The following is an 18,209-nucleotide window of genomic DNA, read 5'->3' as shown; positions in this document are numbered from 1 at the left end:
AAAAAGTAGATAAAACAGTGTGTTTGTGCAAGCAGCTACATACTGGTTTGTTGACATCCGTGTCTTCCGGTAGCTGGACCAAACTAGTCAGTCCGTCGAGCGGGCGCTTACTCCCTCACTGGCGGAGATGGAAACATATTCAAGCATTTTCGTGTTTGTGTTCATAATGTACATGTCCATGTTACAGCCTGTCATGAGCCATGAGCCTTACAACAGCCTGTTAAGCCTGTTGAGCGCACGCTCGACGGATTGACTAGTTTGGTCCAGCTACCGGAAGATGTGTGAGATGTGGAGCATGTTAAAACGCTTAAAACACAGTGTAAAGTTCTGACCCCATGCTGTTAGCTGTAAACGCTAAATCTCCGTTCACGGAGCTCTGTAATGGTTGGACCAAATGTGTTCGCGTCTTCGGTACTGGCAAGTCAAGGGTAGCTTGAGCAATGAAGCTGCATGTTTAAATCGACCGAAGTTCTCCTTTAAGTTATTAGTTGAATATTTTACTAATTAACATTGTGATTTAGATTAGATATTAGTTAAGTGAGCTTAGTTTTCAGAAGAATATCCTGGAGAGATACAACAAACAAAAAATATTACATTTCAAAGCCAATAAATAACATAAAAGATCCAAATAACTCAAAAATGTTTAATATCCTGGCTCATACGGCCCTCGTGCAGTGTACCTAGAAGTCACCCGGTGCATTTACAGGCTCATGTATATAACTACAAGCCAAACTGTCACTAGCCGGTTACTTAATAGCCACCATTTGAGTTGATTGCCTGCTGCAACTCATGACTGTCATGAGATGATGACAATAATGTCTTGGGGCTTTGCAAAATATTGATTTATCAATATTGCAGACGGCTTCAGTTGCACGGACATCATATCACAAGGCCAATCAGTCTGCGTCAACTACTGCTGGCAGCATAATCACCCTGCCCCTGTATCGATTTGCCATTTCCTTTTCCAACCCCCTATCTTGCAAGAGGTCAACGCATCTTTAATCTTTGATCTTTGACCATGTCCTGACTTCCTGTTGTGCTCAAGGACGACTTTTACTGTCGCCGGAGATAACCTTTTGCTCCCCTAAAGCGGAGACATGTTTGTTTTCTAAAGTGCTGATTGATTTTTTTTTTTTTTTTTTTTTTTTTTTTACAAAACAAGTTTTAATTGGAGCCATAATGAGACTGCATAATGTGGAAGTCAAAGCTTTTAACCTTAAACACAGTCAGTGGCTGCAAAAAGTCACCAGGTGGTGTTTGTGTGCTTCAGATGAAAGGCGCAGCGGTCCAACTTTTTCGCTGATGCTCGCAGTTTCCACACCTGTGCCGAAGTTGTGACGGTGATTGCCGACGCAGTGTGTGTATTTATACTGTATGTGTGTGTGTGTGTGTGTGTGCGCACACCAGCGTATCTCTACATACGTACGCCAAAACATCTCCCAGGTGGGTGAGCCTGTTGGACATAAATCTCCCAGCCTCCTGGATGTTTTGTCTTTCTCCTGTCCTCATCCATCACAGACATGAAACTCATTCTCTTTTCATGAGATGGACTTTGCTCTGCTTCTAACACAAAGTAATGGAGGTCACCTCAGCGGGCTGCTCTACACTCACTCCCTCCTTGCTTACAGCTTCTCCCAAACGGCCTGACAGGATAGAAAAATGGCTCTCCAAAAATGTCACTACCTGGCTTCAATACTGACCGCTCCACACCAAAGGCAGGGTTGACATTTACTCACAGCGGAGGCACACCTTATTTTGAGCCCCCGCCTTCGACTTAGTCATGATACTACATTGAGCTGAAGATTTATGAATGTCATACACTCCAAAGGCTTCGCATGGACATTTCAGGATTGGTCATGGAATAATTTTTGATGGAAAAGGCAGGGATCCTTCATCTTCGCGCGGCTCTTTGAAGCTGTTGGCACAGCAGTGTTGCATACTCACAATGACAGTGCCAACATGCTGATGTGAAGCAGGTGTTCACCATCTTAGTTTGTCGTGTTCGCATGCTAACATTTGCCAATTACCACCGTGGGAATGTCATTAGTTTTGCAGGTATTTGGTCATAAACCAAAGTGTTGCGCAACAACCACAAGTCTCTCTCCATATCCGGCCACTCTGCACCGTCAAGGTTCAGATTTGCAGACCATTTCTGGTATAGTCCCAAAGAGAAAAGTCTCAGTGGGCACTAAAGAAGAAGCACTTAAATGACAAAAAATAAAAGACAAAGAAAGGCTTAAGACAGCAAAAGAAAGGAAAGATTGTGACAGTAAGCCAGCAGGAAATTGTGAACGCTTGACAAAGAGAGCAGCGAGAGCAAAGAAATTAAACTAGAAAGAGATGAGCAATTGGCGACACGAGGAGTAAGTGACAGATAGAAGAGCGTAGCAAAAAAATGGTGAGCGCTGACAGGGTTTCCATAAAGACAGTAAAACATGGGGCTCCGGGGAGTGGTGCAGGCCACGATAAAGAGTCTCAGAGCCTGGGAGGCTGGATCAGGATCGCAGCCATGCAGGGGCAGACTGAATTGTCATCTGTCATCCTTCCTTCACGTCCCATAATATCCACTAATGTTGCTAATCGGTCACTGTGTAACTATGGGCACACCGCTTTAAATATCGCCCTGACAAAGATCTATTAGTAGCACCTAACTTTCAGGTTTTGAGCATATTTAGATATGAATAAATTAGATAAATTAGAGCAGTGTAAGTGAACCACAACAGTAAACCTGCGTGATGAAAAATCAAAACAAGGAGCTGAAAGTTGCTGAAACGCATCATAGATCTTAGGGGAGCTTCAGAGTCAGTAATTCTGTGTAGGTTTATTATTACAAGGGAGCATGAATTTTACAAGTGGCCAATTCCTACATACTATATATTATTATATAATTTTATACCCATGTTAGGTACAACTTGTTATAAGAAAAAATAATGTAGTTGCTTCCTTTTTTTGCCTCATATACTGTATATCTAATGTGTTAAATCATTTGATTTACAAATCCTGGTACTCAGGTGATATTTGAGGTTTTTAACACCTTTAGCATTTAAAAAGCCAATTCAATATTACACATATCACATTTCAGTCAACCGTGAATACTTATGGTTTAACACTAACTATCTAAACATATAATGTAGCGCGCAATATAACATACAGAACATCTTCCCTCATTTTTCAGATTCATTTCCATAGAAACCAAAAACCCTCCACAGGAAACCTCTCCAGTCTTGTTGCCTTTGCCGCCCTCATAAATCTTACAATGTTTACTTTCTGACAGGCCATGTACCGTTAAGGTGCTCCGTCCAGTCCCAAACCAATAAACCCAGAAGCACTGGGGAACGGTAGCTCACATAATGAGAAGTACTTTTGGTTTGTATCATTTCCTCGCATTAGGTGGAAGCAGCCACGGACTCTGAATCTGAAAGCAAAGGCTTGCGGGAGTACCACTCCGTTGGGATCCAGGTGGAGGACAACAAGAAAGGGTGAGATAATGGTTCCGGGATTTTGAGCTCATTTAAAAAAAAACCTCTATCTTTGATGTTGGCTCTCACTTTAATGAACAATAGCCCCATTGTCTCTGCCCTTATCTAACACTTTGGCCTGTGTTAAAAGCATGTGCATTAATCTGCGTCTTTTTTACCTCAGACAGGCCAGGTTCAAACGCTCAAACAGTGTGACTGCGGCCGTGCAGGCTGACATGGAGTTGGACTTCCCCATCATGGAGGACAAGGGCCTGCAGTTCGGCGGGGGCTTCCAGCGTCACTCGGAGCCCAGCACGCCAACCCAGTACGGGGCGGTGCGGACTGTACGCACCCAGGGGCTCTTCAGCTACCGTGATGATTACCGTACCCCCACTGAACCCCCCAGCCCCAGGGAGACCAACAGTGAGGCCACATGGCAGCTGGAGCCTCCCTCTCCTAGGGATAGCGCGGCCACGTCGGGCGAGTCAGGCAGGGTGTCCCCCTCGCTGAGGAGGGACGGGAGCTGGTTCATGCAGCTGCTGCACACAGAGACCAAGAGGATTGAGGGCTGGTGTAAGGAGATGGAGGCAGAAGCTGAAGAGAATGACCTGTCAGAGGAAAGTGAGTGTTTTCAGCTGAGAGCTTCATACATGACTGACCTGAGGTTGCTTTAAAAGATTGATTGATTTTTTAATGCACTCTATTGACTGTATGGCACTGCACTGTGTGTGTTGTACTTGATATGCTGTCTCTGCATTTCAGTTCTAGGCAAAATCCGAAGTGCGGTAGGAAGCGCTCAGCTGCTCATGTCTCAGAAATTCCAGCAATTCTACTGGCTGTGTCAGCAAAATCTGGTAAGAAACCTATCAAAGTGTGAGTGTGTGTGTGTGTGTGTGTGTGTGTGTGTGTGTGTTTGTGTGTCTTCTGAACTACATTTTCCCCTGTCGTTCATGCTAACCCTAGCTTAGTCAAGTAGTAGTGCGGTCAAAATGACAGAAATCTTGTTTTTGTTTTGTTTTTTTCTGATACTGAAACCCCTTTCACACTGGACAAAAAAGCCAATAGTTTGCATGTACTTCTTTACTGACTACTACAGAGTTGTCTGATCCAGGAATTAATCTCGATTGTTCCCCTTCCCACTGAAGACAAGAGTAATGTCTTCAATGGGAAAGGGAACAATCAAGATTAATTCCTGGATCAGATGACTCTGTAGTAGTCAAAGGTATTTATCAGCTCTAGTCTTGTGTGATGGCATCATGACTCCTAGATAAACACGCTAATTTTCACCACTTTTCCAGCAAAATTCCACAACGCATGTTGAAGTTCCTGACGTTGGCGCATACATAGTTTTCTCCGTGTCTCTGTGAAAGCAGGGCTTCAACATTGTTCTGTTGGCATTAAGTTTGAAAGAAAGACTCAAGTCAAAGATATAAAAAGTATTGAAAGATCTTGAAAGGACAAACTCCGCACCTACAGAAGCTCCTCTCTCCCACAGAAAACACAGCTCCCCAAACGCCTCGTCAGTAGTCTCCTTTAATTCCGTGTCTTTGTGACATCACACTACATCACTGTGTCACACATTTGCATAATTTGTGCCTAACTGTTAGTTTGGCACGTAAGAATCGATTTAGCACTGCTGCTTTGCTGTTTTTAGCGGTGCTGCCACAGGCATGTGTGAGTTGACCAATCAGGGGAGATTGGGTATTAAGTCGCAGGGGCCCTTAAGAAGACTGGAGATAAAACAGAGCATTTCAGACGGAGAGGGCTTATAGTGCTGCAGCACAAGAGAGTGTAAGAAAACTGATTCTAAGCCCAAAAGGATATAAACCCATTCCAGCAGTAACCCAAAATAAAATCATGAACCTGAAAATGAGCACAAGATGTCTCCTTTAAAAAAACCTATCTATACTCTCTCATTGTGGTGTAAAAATATCACTATATTATCCTCTACACAAAATAGACAACCATCACATTTACATAATTACCCACAATCACTGATAATGAGGATCATTAAGTATTTATGCAGCTCCTAATAATTTGTCTGTGATTACTCATGAGTGGTTAAGTTTACAACTAAAAGAAAAGGGTGGAAGGAAGTTAAAAACAGAATACTAAAACTGAGAGAAACAAATAAACCAATCTGTAATTATTTTCTTCATCAAAAAGTCTGATGCCAACAGAGAAAAACTTAGTATTCAAGTCACATATTGGTCAAATTCAGATTTTTAGCCCATTAATAAGCTCCAGTTCAGAGCTCAGATGTTGAGAATTGCGCTTTTTGTCTGTGTGCTGAAATCAGAAAACATTATGGAAGAAAATGAGTATGCTGCAGCCGCGCAAGAGTCCAAAAACACAGGCTGCGCTGTGAAATTAACTTTCATCATTAGAAACAGTTCCACAATCCTTTATATGTCCTCGCAACCTTTGTTTTCCAACCTTCAGCACACATTTAACGCTTTAACCGGCGCTAACAAACTGAATCAAAGCTCCCCGAATATCATCGATTGCTGAAAGCTACAACACTGAGAATCAATAGCCATCCAGCACATTTGTATGTGACCTGAACATTTTGAAACGAGCAACACATAAGCGTGGATGAGAGTGCCTTAGAGTGATGCAGCTTGAAACAGACTGAATATCCAGACACCAGCCGCTCTATTGCTCACCCAGAGCAGCAACACACACGGGGTCAGGGATTTCTTCCTCGTATTTTTCCTGCACTGTTCACAACTCGTTTTATTGATCGGAGCCAAGTACCCAATATTTCAAATGAAGTCGGCGCGGAGTTATGAGAGATAGTGTTGTTGTTTTTGCAATGTGCTGCAGAAACTGCTCATTCAGGGCCGAGTGGGAGTAACGCAGAGATCAGACGCAGTGAACCAGCCTTTTAGACCAAGTCGAGAATACGTTTGTCCCACTGAAGCACGCCATGTTGTGCAAGTTTACGTCAAGATATAATGTGTAGGAAGTCTGTATTAAATTGTCAACTAGACAGCTAGATTTTTTGCTGAGTTGTATGCTGACATTATCCCAAAATGTTTCCAACAATGTTTAAACACAGAGAAGTCCAAAAGATCACTGCTGCAGTCAGGCTCATAACCAGACCTGCAGATAAATTAATCGGAAAAGTGTTAAAGTAACCTCTGAGCTCTCCTCCAATCAGTAAACCGTTCCGGATCAGAGCAGAATTCGAAGTGATCCCAGGTGCTAATTCTCAACAAGGTCCGGCTCTAATCCGGGCTCTTTAGCTGGCTCTCAATCAGCTGAGCGGCGGCTCTTGCCACCCGCTCCACTCGGTCCTCCTCAGTACTCAGCAAACATCGTTTGTTTTGCTCTGATAGAGAGCCCCATTGCAGACAAAGATATGCATTGTACATTTACCAACTTAACAAAGAATTTAACATCACAAAAAGATGGAGCATTTCTCTGCACGACTCTGCATGTGGAACAATTGTCACTTCAGACGGCTTCATTTTGTTAATAAATGCACACATTAGAAGCTTAAATGATGTCTAATTGTGTAATCAGCCTGCTCCTCTCTACTTCACGGATCAACCATCATAGAGCTCGACTCAAAATTGCTCTAAAAGAGAGACAAACAACGTGCACGGAGCAATTCTCTGGGAGGAGCTCCGGGATTAAAAAAGACACGCTGACACAGCCAAAGCTTAAAACTCACTGACTCCTCCTAAATCTGCCGGCTCTGGATATTTGAAAGCCTTAAGACTTCTGAGACAGTTTGCAGAACATCACAAGTTCAGGGGTCAGAATAAAGCTGATGGAATGCTGAGGTACTCCCTCGGTAATTACAGATAACAGACGCGTGCTCTGTTCCTCGCTTACCTTACACGATTGGTTCTTGCGATATTTGAAGTGAGTAATTTAGGAAGATTCGTTCGCCGTACAAAAGAGAATTATACTAATCCAATAATACTATACAAACATCAAAGCAAAACTTAGACACCCCGTTGGAATATTATGTAAATTTAGGGGATTTGAGTCACGCCAGATGAGATTTTAGCCACGAAGTAAAATAAAGTTACCGTAAACTATATTCTCTGTATCAGTCACACAGTTTCATACACTAATGCAAATTTGGCTAAAGCCATCTGACGCCCTGGAGACCAAATGATCGGCTTTTCTTCGCTTTTGGAGCTTGTTTTATTAGTGTTGCCGTAACATTCTGCTTTTATAGGCTAATGAATGTTCGACGTCAGAGTGAAGCATCTCTTTGCAGGATATCTTGGTTAAAAGAGCGCAGTGTGGCAGGACGTAACGCCACTCAGTCACGCAGAAAGAACAACTGGCAGCAAAACTATGTAAATATAGAAAATAATTAATGATTCACCCATGACTGTAGCATGGAGAATACCAAGCACTGCTATCACACTGAAAAAAGATTGGACCATCAGACAGACGCACCCATCAACAGCTACCTTGTGGAAATGTCACACGTTTTGGAGTGTGGGTACGGGAATGTCTCTTGGGTTTTTGCGTTGACGCGTGCTATCACAGACGTGTTGTCGATGTATTTCTTTTCAAATTTCACAAAGCGGGGATCTGATGTGGTTTAGGTTGCTGATTTCTGGTGGCTAGAGACAGACTGGAAGACAACGAAGCATAATCTGAAACAGTAGGTTGATTTAAACCTGCAGTGTAGAAACTAGGATCTGTGACACTGGTTCACACAAAGCCCTATCGCCACCAGACAAATCTCCCTTTTTGGCAGTATAGCGAGAGTTGTTTCTTTAATCTGGACTCTGTTGTGACTTCACTGTGCTGGGAGGAGGAACTGAGCGACTAGGACCTTGCCAGAGTTCGTGGCGTCATGAGCTCTTTGACAGTGTTTGTGTAATTTCTCTCAGTGCCAGAGGGGGGAGACAGAAGCTCAGCAGTGCAGGTTTAATCTTTGCAAAGAACTGTCTTGAGACGAAATGAAAAAAAACAAAACAGTCAGGATGACTAAGGCCCAATCCCAGTTCTCTTCTCTACCCCTACCCCTTGCCCCTACCCCTACTCCCTTGCCCCTTGAAACGGAGTGCCAAGGGGTAGGGCTGAAAGTCAACCCCTCCGAATTGGGACACCCCTTCGACAATCGCGTATGTCATCAGTAGTCACTCGCAATTCGTTCACAACTTCAAATTCATGCATACACTGCACAGGCTAATGTTAACGTTACATCCGATTTGTGCATGACATTCCTGCGTATCCCATAACACTATCAACGTAACTGAATACCAGCAGCGAGGTTGCCAAAGTTTTTATTGATAACGTTATCACTGTAGATTATCAGTGCTGCCCACAGAGCACCGCTAGTAGCGTTCAGCCTGGTAACGTTAACCTGAAGCCTCAACTACTAGCGATTTTTTTTCGTGTGCATTATATGAAGAAAATGACCATTACACATTGAAACCACGTTAAACTAGACAATACAACGGTTTTCGTAAGTTTTAAAACTTTATTAATGGAGAAAATACTTACATTTGTGAACTTCTTTCGAGGTAGCAGCCATCTTGCCGGTGATTAGCAGTGCATTCTGGGAAATCTGTCGTAGCCCTCCGTTTGGAGTGTGCCTCTGGAAAATCTCCGTTTGAAGGGGTATATAGCCCTACCACTTCCCCCTAACCCACCGTCCTAACGGGAATTGGGACACCCCTACCCCTACACGTGAACGCGCAAAACGAAGGGGTAGGGCCAAGTGGTAGGGCCAAGGGGTGAAATGGGATTCAGCCATAGACTCTACAAAGAATATAACGTACACCCAATGTACTCACCAACACCCACAGCATCCATGCTGTTCGTAAACAACATGGGCCATAGCTGGATCCATAAATGTAATGTCGAAGTTTTGCAAGCCCTGAATGTGTATGTTATTGAAGCAGTTGGAGCATTTAACACATTTTCACCGAGACTGGCCGTGAGGTCTGAAAGGTTTTCAAAATATTTATGAGGAACATATGAACTGCTCTATAATTAACAGATTTCTTAGTACTTTGTGAATTTTTCTTTTACTCATTCTTGTGTTCAGCATTGCCTTTTTAAATTTCCCTAGTCCGTACAGAAAGCAAACCCATTACCTTGATATTGTTTGAGCAATATTGTATAAAAAGCTCCTTAATGAGGAGACAGCAATCGTGGACGGCGCTCTATCAGATACAATCTATAATCGACAAAGACTGAATAATGGCACATTTAGTTCGAGATCATTACCACAAATCAACACGGTTTTGTCGGGTTGCGGCTGCACACAGAATAGACGGAAACTTCTGGGTCTTAACATTTGGCATAACCTCCAAAACTCAATTATTAACATAAAATATTTGCACAGAGTTTCATGACTCATTAACCTGTAGCCACTGCAGGCCAGTCGCGGAGACAATGAGGCGACCCTCAATGTGATGTTTCTTTCATGTCAGGAATTGTGTGATGAAAGAGAACCGAGCCGACAAAAGCAGTTTATTATCTCTGAGCCTCTTCATGGAAATAAGACCGAATTGGTCTCATCACAAGTTGTTATCCCTCCTTTCAACCAAAAATGAAACCGGTGTTCATGTTTGGAGTCTCAAAGGACATCCAGTGGATCCTTACTAACCCATAACAGTGCTTATTATCCGGCGTACCACAGACATTAACATTAAATTTAACAACAATTTGTAACTCCTCTCACCCGCGCCCCCCGCAGGATCCCAGTGCCATGCCGCGGCCCACCTCTCAGGACCTGGCTGGGTTCTGGGACCTGCTGCAGCTCTCCATTGACGACGTCACCATGAAGTTTGACCAGCTGCAGCAGATCAAGAACAACAACTGGAGGCCCGTAGACAGTCCAGAGAAGAAGGTAAATTGATCGTCTTTGTACTGATCTCAGACAGGCATAAGAAATAACTGCATTCTTTGTTTTTAAGTATTTTGTTGAAGAAATTTGATAAAACCAAAAACCAACCAACTGACCAAATTTGTATAAACAAAGCTCAATTATTCTCTCTTCTTCCCAAAGCCACCAGCTCCTGTACCAAAGAAGACTGTTCGACAGAAGAGTATGATAACGAGGGAGAAATCCCTGGACCTCCCAGACAGGCACCGGCAGGAGGCCCGTCGGCGGCTCATGGCCGCCAAGCGGGCAGCCTCGTTCCGGCAGAACTCAGCCTCGGAGCGAGCAGACAGCATTGAGATCTATATTCCCGAGGCTCAGACTAGACTTTGAGAAAATAGGGTCCGGGGGCTGAAACGTCTCCCCGTTCCTACATTCAAACAACTTTAAAAACTAGCCTTTTTTCTAGACTGCTACTCTCTCCCACTCTTCCTTTATCCATCCGTTGTCTGATCTCGATAGCCATCCTCAGTGCCCATCGCCAACACCATTGGTCTGTAGGATGCGCCAAGCCTCTTGTCCCATTGCCAGAATAAGTGTTAGCAGAAATGTATGTATGACATGGGTGGGTCTGCTTTCTCCTTGGTTTGCTGGCGATCATGATACCCAGCCTACGAGCTCCCTCATCCAAACACCCTGGATGAGTTACGTCTGTAGTTTTTCAGCATTTGCAAAGTGCCATTTAAAAAGTGCAGCTTTGAAAACCTACCAGCAACCAGGCCTTTGAGCTAAAACGAGTAAATGAGAGAAATTATATTTATTTGAAGTTGTTCAAAAATGATCAAAGTTAGTAACCCTTCAGTATTTTTCAATAATTTAAGGTTACATTATGATTATACTTTTTGTTCGTCTGGTCTTTTTTGGGGTAATTGTTAATTACGAGCGAAGTATCACAAAATTGTTGTAAGTTCAAAACCTTTGAAAAGTGCCAATGCTTGAAATACCTCAACTATGTGCATGTGGCACTGATCATCCATCCAAGGTTATTCAGGCAGCCCTTATAAGCTCTGGACTGGTCAGTGTTGAAAAAAAATGCAGCTTTCTACCCAATCTGGTTGTAGTCAAACGTTTTTCTTGGTCTGGATTGGTGGAAGGATGACATCTGTCAGCTCATTAACATGCACATTTTCAAACATCTTTCCTATATCTCCTGTTCTCTGTTGCCAACTTTCAAATATTGACATTTACTTGAAGCAGACAACTTGCAAGTCTTGTGCCATCATTTCCATTATGTCAATGCAGTAGAAGAAAAATAAAACTATGAAGGTTTGTGTAACTCCTTAGAACAAAATGTGTAGACAAATGCACTTATGCACTTATTACAATTCTCTCTATTTCCAAGGGAAATGTACATACCCAAGTTCACAATAGTACTGTTGTATTTTTGAATTGTGAGCGGGAAGAATATTCATTGTGTATATTTATTTTCCTTTCATGTCCACTGCTTGCCTGCCCTCTCAACTGCTCTTAGCAAATTTGTTGCAAACATACGCCGGCTTGATCACACATACGAAGTCACTCTGCTGCGTTTTCATCCGATACTTCTCTCAGGCCCTTTCAAGTAGCGCCCTCAGCTGTAGTTAATGAGGAGTGATAGAAAAACTGCCAAAATTAAAAAAAAATGAAATACAAAATATCTGCATGCTAGTTTCTTTAATCCAAGAAGTAGTTATCTTCATATTTCTTGAAAAGTTCTGTGTTGCTGAAAGTCTCCTGAAGCAGTATCATAACTGCATTCACTCCCTCAAGGAAAGGCTATGAAGTAATGAAATAGAAATTGGGTCAAAGACATTCCGGGGGGATGCAAGCACCAAGTAACTAAAACTTTGCAAGTCTCCAGTTGAAAGGAAAAACACGAGGAAGCAGGATGTAACTGTCTGTGGCTGTGAGGACCAGTTGTGATATTTTGTCACAACATGATGTAGTTCATGTAGCTCAATTTTGTCATTCGCCTTTGATTCCCAATACTGTGTTGAGATGTGCCAATTGCACCAGCTCTTCGTAACTCCAAATGTAGCTTTTAGGCTACTTATAACTCAAGTTTTTACTGCTAAGTGGAGATTTCCACATAAACAAAGTAAAATAGGTTGACCACACAAACAAATCTATAGATTAGTTGTTAGAAATTATGTATACTTACTGTTAGCTAGCTGAGCCAAGAGACAGAGTGAACATTAGCTTGCTAATATATGTGTATATATATATATATATATACATATATATATATATATATATATATATATATATGACAACTGATTAAAATGTATTTTAAGAACAATCTAGGGTAACATGTTAAGATTTTAAATTGTTTTTCAGGAAAAAGAAAAACACAACATAACACAAATTAGGCTGCACAGCTGTGGGCTGGGCTATGTTAATGATGTGCAGGCTAAATGTGCAGGCTAAATTACCTAATGTGTACACTAAATTAGGTTAAGATCAGATTTTTTAAAACTATTTCTAGACTAGGCGTTATGAATACGGATGACTCAGATACACATAAGGCTATTACTTATAAATGCTTACTAGACATTATTAGAAAAACAAGCTAGTACCCTAAGAATTCAGGACGAACTTTAGGCTAGCCCACACACAAACTTAGATAGCTGGCCTAAGTGATTTACGAATAGCTGGTGCAACCGAATCATGGTGCTTCGCTTCCCTGTGTGATGTGAAAGTGGACAACGAAATATGGAACTTTGTTTATAGGTTCAATATGTATTGTAAGAATTTGATCAACAGAGTGTAAAGAGATAACAATGTTGACGTCATGTCGAAGATCACCATCACGATCAGTCGACAGGTGAATAATTCTTACATATTTGCTCCTTTAAGAGTCCTCAGTGGTCACAGAATTATTTTCCCAGATGTAGTTAGAAGTAAATTCCCTATAAAGGTGAAATCATCTTTGAGAAAAGCTCAAATTCCTGCTGCTCTATATAATCAAACTCTGGTGCCAGTAACATGAACATCATCCTCATTTAATCGCCAATGTAATATTCAAATCACCGACCCAACGACTTAAGTCTATTGGTAATAAACCAACTAAATGGTGCTGTTTTTTATCTGATAAATACAGTACTAGACCAGCAATCAATGCCACGTGCTGTCAGCTGATCGATACATCACTTTAAAAAAAAATCTATTTTTATGACTTAGAAATTTTTGGTTGAGCGACTGTGCCAGTGTTCATTATGGGTAGGATCAGGGAGATTCAGCATATATCCCTCATGTCCATTTCTCCGTATTCGAATAGTTTGTGTGCGTATGTGTGTTCGTTGAAATGTGTGCGTCGACCGTGTTTTCGTAGCGGCATGCTGACATATTCGGAGAAGAGGGGTTGAATCTGCGGTCAGTGCGGCTTTGTTTCCCTCTTACTAACTGTGGCCTGACCTGCATCTCTCTCTCTCACACACTTCCACACGCACACACACACGTTTTCCCTGCGTCATCCTCGCTCTGTTGAAACATAATTTTAGATAGTATAGCATGTAATTTACAATACAATCGAAAATGTTTAACCATATGCATCTTTGTGAAGTTTAGGTTATTAACACGCCATAACTCCAAGTATAGAAAGCTTTAAACACAAAATACATGAGGCATAGTTCAGTTGTCATTCTTCTTTTTGTAGGAGAACTCAGACAAAACATTTAATAGTAAACTCAGTCCAACAAATCACCAAGTAACCAAGTCTGTATTTCAAACGTGCAGTGCGATACTTCAGTCACAGGCCTGGCTTTCAATAGCCCTTGGGTGAGCGTTAGATGACAAGTTCTTTTTTTAAAACACAGCCATCTATAATTCTGCTGTTTTTTTGGGGGGGGGTTTTCATTGCGGAGGCAGGGACCTTTAAGAGTATGACAGTGGGTTTCTGGAAAACGTCTGGGTGTGTGATGCCAGGCAGTTGGCAGAGCAGAGACGTTCCCCTGCTGTTGCCACAGTGGCAGGCAGACGAGAGAGAGACAGACTCGGCCTGACATATGCTGGCTTAGAGGAGACGAGAGCTCCGCGCTGAGCCCCAAACTGCTGGTGTTGTACGCTGTTGTGTAGCTGGAAGGCTGTTCTGTGAGTATCGCGAGGGCGCTGCGCTGGGTATTTTTCAGGCTGCCTTTGACTAAGCAAAGCAGCTTATGTAAGATTTCGGGGTCCTTGGTGAGATCAAGCAAACAGCCTCCAAGGCCCTTCAAAAGCCGGTGTTGATAAATGTATTGCCGAATGGTGGCCTGCACTGTAGAGCTCAAGCATCAGAAATGCACGTATTTCTATCAGTCTGTGCTTGAAGTTTCGCTGAAGGCCGTCACTGGAAACAACAGAAGAGTTTCTCCCTTATGCAGATTAAAAACTGAAAGTGAATGCACCACCTTGGTTCAGTTTGAGGCATATCTCTTGTTCCTCCAAGAGGCCTTCGCGTAATTGCAAAGAGGTTTTTTTTTTCTTCTTAAAGCTTGAACGAGCCATTTCGAATAGGAAATTGGAATCAATCTCAGAAGTCACGAGGGAGTGGTAAAAGATGTGCGCCGTAGAGATGCAGACTTTAGTAAATTAATAGCTACATTTAGAGGTTAGAACTGGGCTTGCAGAAATCATACACTCTCGATACTCCCAGGAGACACTCGGAGCCATTTTCTTAACTATGTACAAAGTCTTTCTGCTGTAATGGCTGGGTCAAGTTTGTCTCCCGGTGAAAATCGTTTTCCAGCTATGAAAGGATGTCTTTTTGAGACCCCTTTTCACGCCTTTTTTTTTTTTTTTCCAGCACACTCTTAAGTGAACTGCTGTGAGGAGAGTGATCATGTATTTCCAGTGGAAAAAACGTAGTTTTATGTTGGACTGCGCTGGTTGACTTGTGTTGTGCGCATGTGATCCTGTGAGCATTTCGATGATCCCCTCGTCGTGTGTGATCATTCAGTGAGGAAAAAGATTTTAACAGCTAGCCACGCGCCAAAACCTTGTGCAAACCCCGAGGGCAGGAAATTGCACTGGTGTCACATTAAATGTCATGAGGGCAGCAATTAACTCCAAGTGCCATCTTTTTTGACTTATCCAGCATACTGTAAAACCATTACTCCACAACAGCCACATGTCCTCCATCCACTTCGTGTGAGCAAACCATTTCTGACCATCGCAAAAACCTTTTCCCAGTCGCATACTCTTTCATTTCAGCTCGCGTCTCCACATCTGTGGCCTCAAACCTGGTACGACTGTCGAACTGCTTTTAACTCTAGAAACCCACGATGTGAAATATTTCAAGGGGGCTTTTTTTCGTAACCATGCCGTGGAAAGAGCGTCAGAATCACTACGAGATGGACTGATACAACACTTCCTTGAACTTGGAATGTGAAAACCACTCTATAATTACTAGATAAAATGAAAAAGGTAGTTGTTTAGCTAAAAAAAAAACTATTTTCATCTCTTGTATATCATATCTATAGTGAGGATGAATATAATGCCAAATATTCATTATTTGTAAAGAAATATATATAGATATATAAATATATAATATATGCTTCATTGAAACATGACTATTTTCTGCATTTGCTCATGTTCTGTTGCCATTTTTACTTTGTTATGGTTCTTTTATAAGCTGATATGATGGCATGCGAAATACTGATTCTGAATGTAGGCTTATTTATTAATTTATTTTGTTTAAAGTTACGACACTGTCCCACTGATATGTTATGTATTTATTTAGGTCGAATCACATAGGCATTTCTCAATGTGTTATTTCAGTGCAAGTTACCATGTATATCATTAAGTTATTTTTGTATCATTTGAGTAGTTTGCAAAGACATATATGCATTTTTTTCCATCCTTCTTTCCTAGCCGAGCTATTGAAAGATTTTGCCTCTTTGAGTAGTTTGGTCATTGCTGAGGTCATCCAGTGTAAATAATTCTGCAATTAAATTTTTGGAGAAAAAGTTTGGAAATGTTTGTCTGTGTGGTGCTTGTTTACGCTGACAAATCCAGCCGTATACTTAGTAATGCACTCTCAGTACTGTGCCATTATAGTATCATGCCATTATTATCAGTAACATGACATGAACTGGTGTAAAGAATTTACACACAGAACTACATTATACAGCCACCCAATGCTTGCCCTAAAAGAACAATTTCCCTGCCGATAGGGTTTTAGCTCACAGGAGGAAATCTCAACGAATTTATCAAAGTGTTCTCGACATTTCGTAAGTTGTATATCAGTATGCAGGCCGCTCACCAAAATAGCACCGAGATAAAGATCAAGGGTAGCACTGAATCATCTGTCAAGGAAAGTGGTGCATATACTATTTAATGTTCTTGGTTAAATGACCCCTTAAAACCAAATATAATATTTGAATAACCACTTATGGTCATGCAAATATTAGATATTAGATCCTCCAGATTAAAAACAATGTTGATGATTTTTCTTATTTATTAATAAGATGGTTCATTGAGAAGAGGATGCACTACAGTCTCTCTCCAGCATTCTTACAGAATAAGAACTGAAAATACAGCCTGAGTGGCAAAATGTTTGGGTTAGAGAGCAATATTTGTGATGACAAAAGGCAGGTTAAGACATACATGCATTGTAATGTGAATCTCATCAAGGCCCATGACAAAACAACAGCAGGTTTCAAGCACTGCAGCCTTTTGATTTTATTGGCAGCATTGCCATTCTCCTATTGTCATTAAATACCTCTGATATCCGTTAGTAGATACCTAATACTCAGATGTGTGCAGGTTGTTGAGTTCTAAATCCCTTTCCTTAATGACCCTGCACACTGGTGTTTTTTAATTATTCTGGCTGGTAAGACCTCTGTACACGTTTTAGATGGGCAGAGCTCGGCTCAAAATTGCATGAGGTTATCAAACACAATCCACTAATGAGAATGATAAAGGGGCAATTTGTAGGAAAGTGAGAGGCTGACTGCACACTGACATTTTCAAGCTCCCCGAAGTTTTTAGCAATGCAACATTTAACCTCCGAGGTCTTTGTGAGGCAAATAAAGTATAATGTGTCCCTCTCTACAAAATTCATAAGAGTCAGGAAAATGTCAATCGTCTAAAAGTAGGTCGAAAAATGTCTTACCTACCACTTCTTCCTTTTCTTTTGATTTAACACCTGCTTGGTTGAAATGTTCTTGTTGTTCTTGTTCTTGTTTTTTTTTTTTTTCAGTCAGCCGTTCATTAACAAGGCTGAGGTCATTTCTATTAAAAAATGTACAGAAATCAGCTCACCACTTTCACCAAATCTCAGATATACAAGGCAAGCCCACCCCCTGCTGGACAGAGTGAAAAATACCATGGGTTGTTCAAGTAAAAGATGTTTCACTTGGATTTCTCAGTATTTTAATCAAATATTTAATCAGATGACATGACATGATTTATCTCTGAGTAGCTCATCAAGGGCAGCTGCATCTCTCTGCCACCTCTTTAGGACTTTTTTTTTTAGAGATCCTCCAACTGGTTCCATCGGCTCTGACTTGTGGGGGAGTCACTGTCGCATCTGTGAGTGGTGTGTTCACACTGATATAGGGAAAGATAAAGTAACCATAACAACGCTCTAGTAATTGGTGTTGTGCAATATGAAATGTTGTGACTGACAGAGTTTGCATAACTTATTTTATTGGATGGCATATGAAGTGGTTGTGCAGCTGCTAAGACAGTGCATCTAGTTAAAACCCAATCCCTGTCACATCACAGCAAGAAGATGCTGAGTTCTACCTGACCTCCCTCCTTTGTGTGTGGAGTCTGCATGTCCTTGTGTCTCTGTGGGCTTTCCTCCACCTGCTTTGTGGTTGTCTGTCATTATCTTCCCAGGGTGCAACTTGCTACCTGCCCAGTGCATGCAAGGGTAGGCTACACTGTCTCCTGCAACTCTGCACATAATGGCTGTGTTTTTG

The 18,209-nt window shown here is 41.7% G+C and overlaps 1 protein-coding gene across 8 annotated transcripts in view; it reads left to right on the top strand.

Moving 5' to 3' along the window:
• Nucleotides 1–16,256, top strand: part of dlgap2a (discs, large (Drosophila) homolog-associated protein 2a) — a 191,942-nt gene extending 175,686 nt beyond the window's left edge. For all 8 annotated transcript variants that reach the window (XM_030443627.1, XM_030443626.1, XM_030443629.1 and 5 more), the window contains 5 exons: nt 3,391–3,479; nt 3,643–4,079; nt 4,221–4,312; nt 10,141–10,293; nt 10,453–16,256. In XM_030443627.1, the coding sequence (XP_030299487.1) occupies nt 3,391–3,479; nt 3,643–4,079; nt 4,221–4,312; nt 10,141–10,293; nt 10,453–10,659 (978 nt within the window). In that variant the 3' untranslated portion in view covers nt 10,660–16,256. The remainder of the gene's footprint in view (nt 1–3,390; nt 3,480–3,642; nt 4,080–4,220; nt 4,313–10,140; nt 10,294–10,452) is intronic.
• The last annotated feature ends 1,953 nt before the right edge of the window (nt 16,257–18,209 follow it).

Source organism: Sparus aurata, chromosome 16 (genome assembly GCF_900880675.1).
Source record: "Sparus aurata chromosome 16, fSpaAur1.1, whole genome shotgun sequence".
NCBI lineage: Eukaryota > Metazoa > Chordata > Actinopteri > Spariformes > Sparidae > Sparus > Sparus aurata.
Note: the sequence above shows the minus strand (reverse complement) of the source record. Positions and strands in the feature narration are given on the sequence as shown.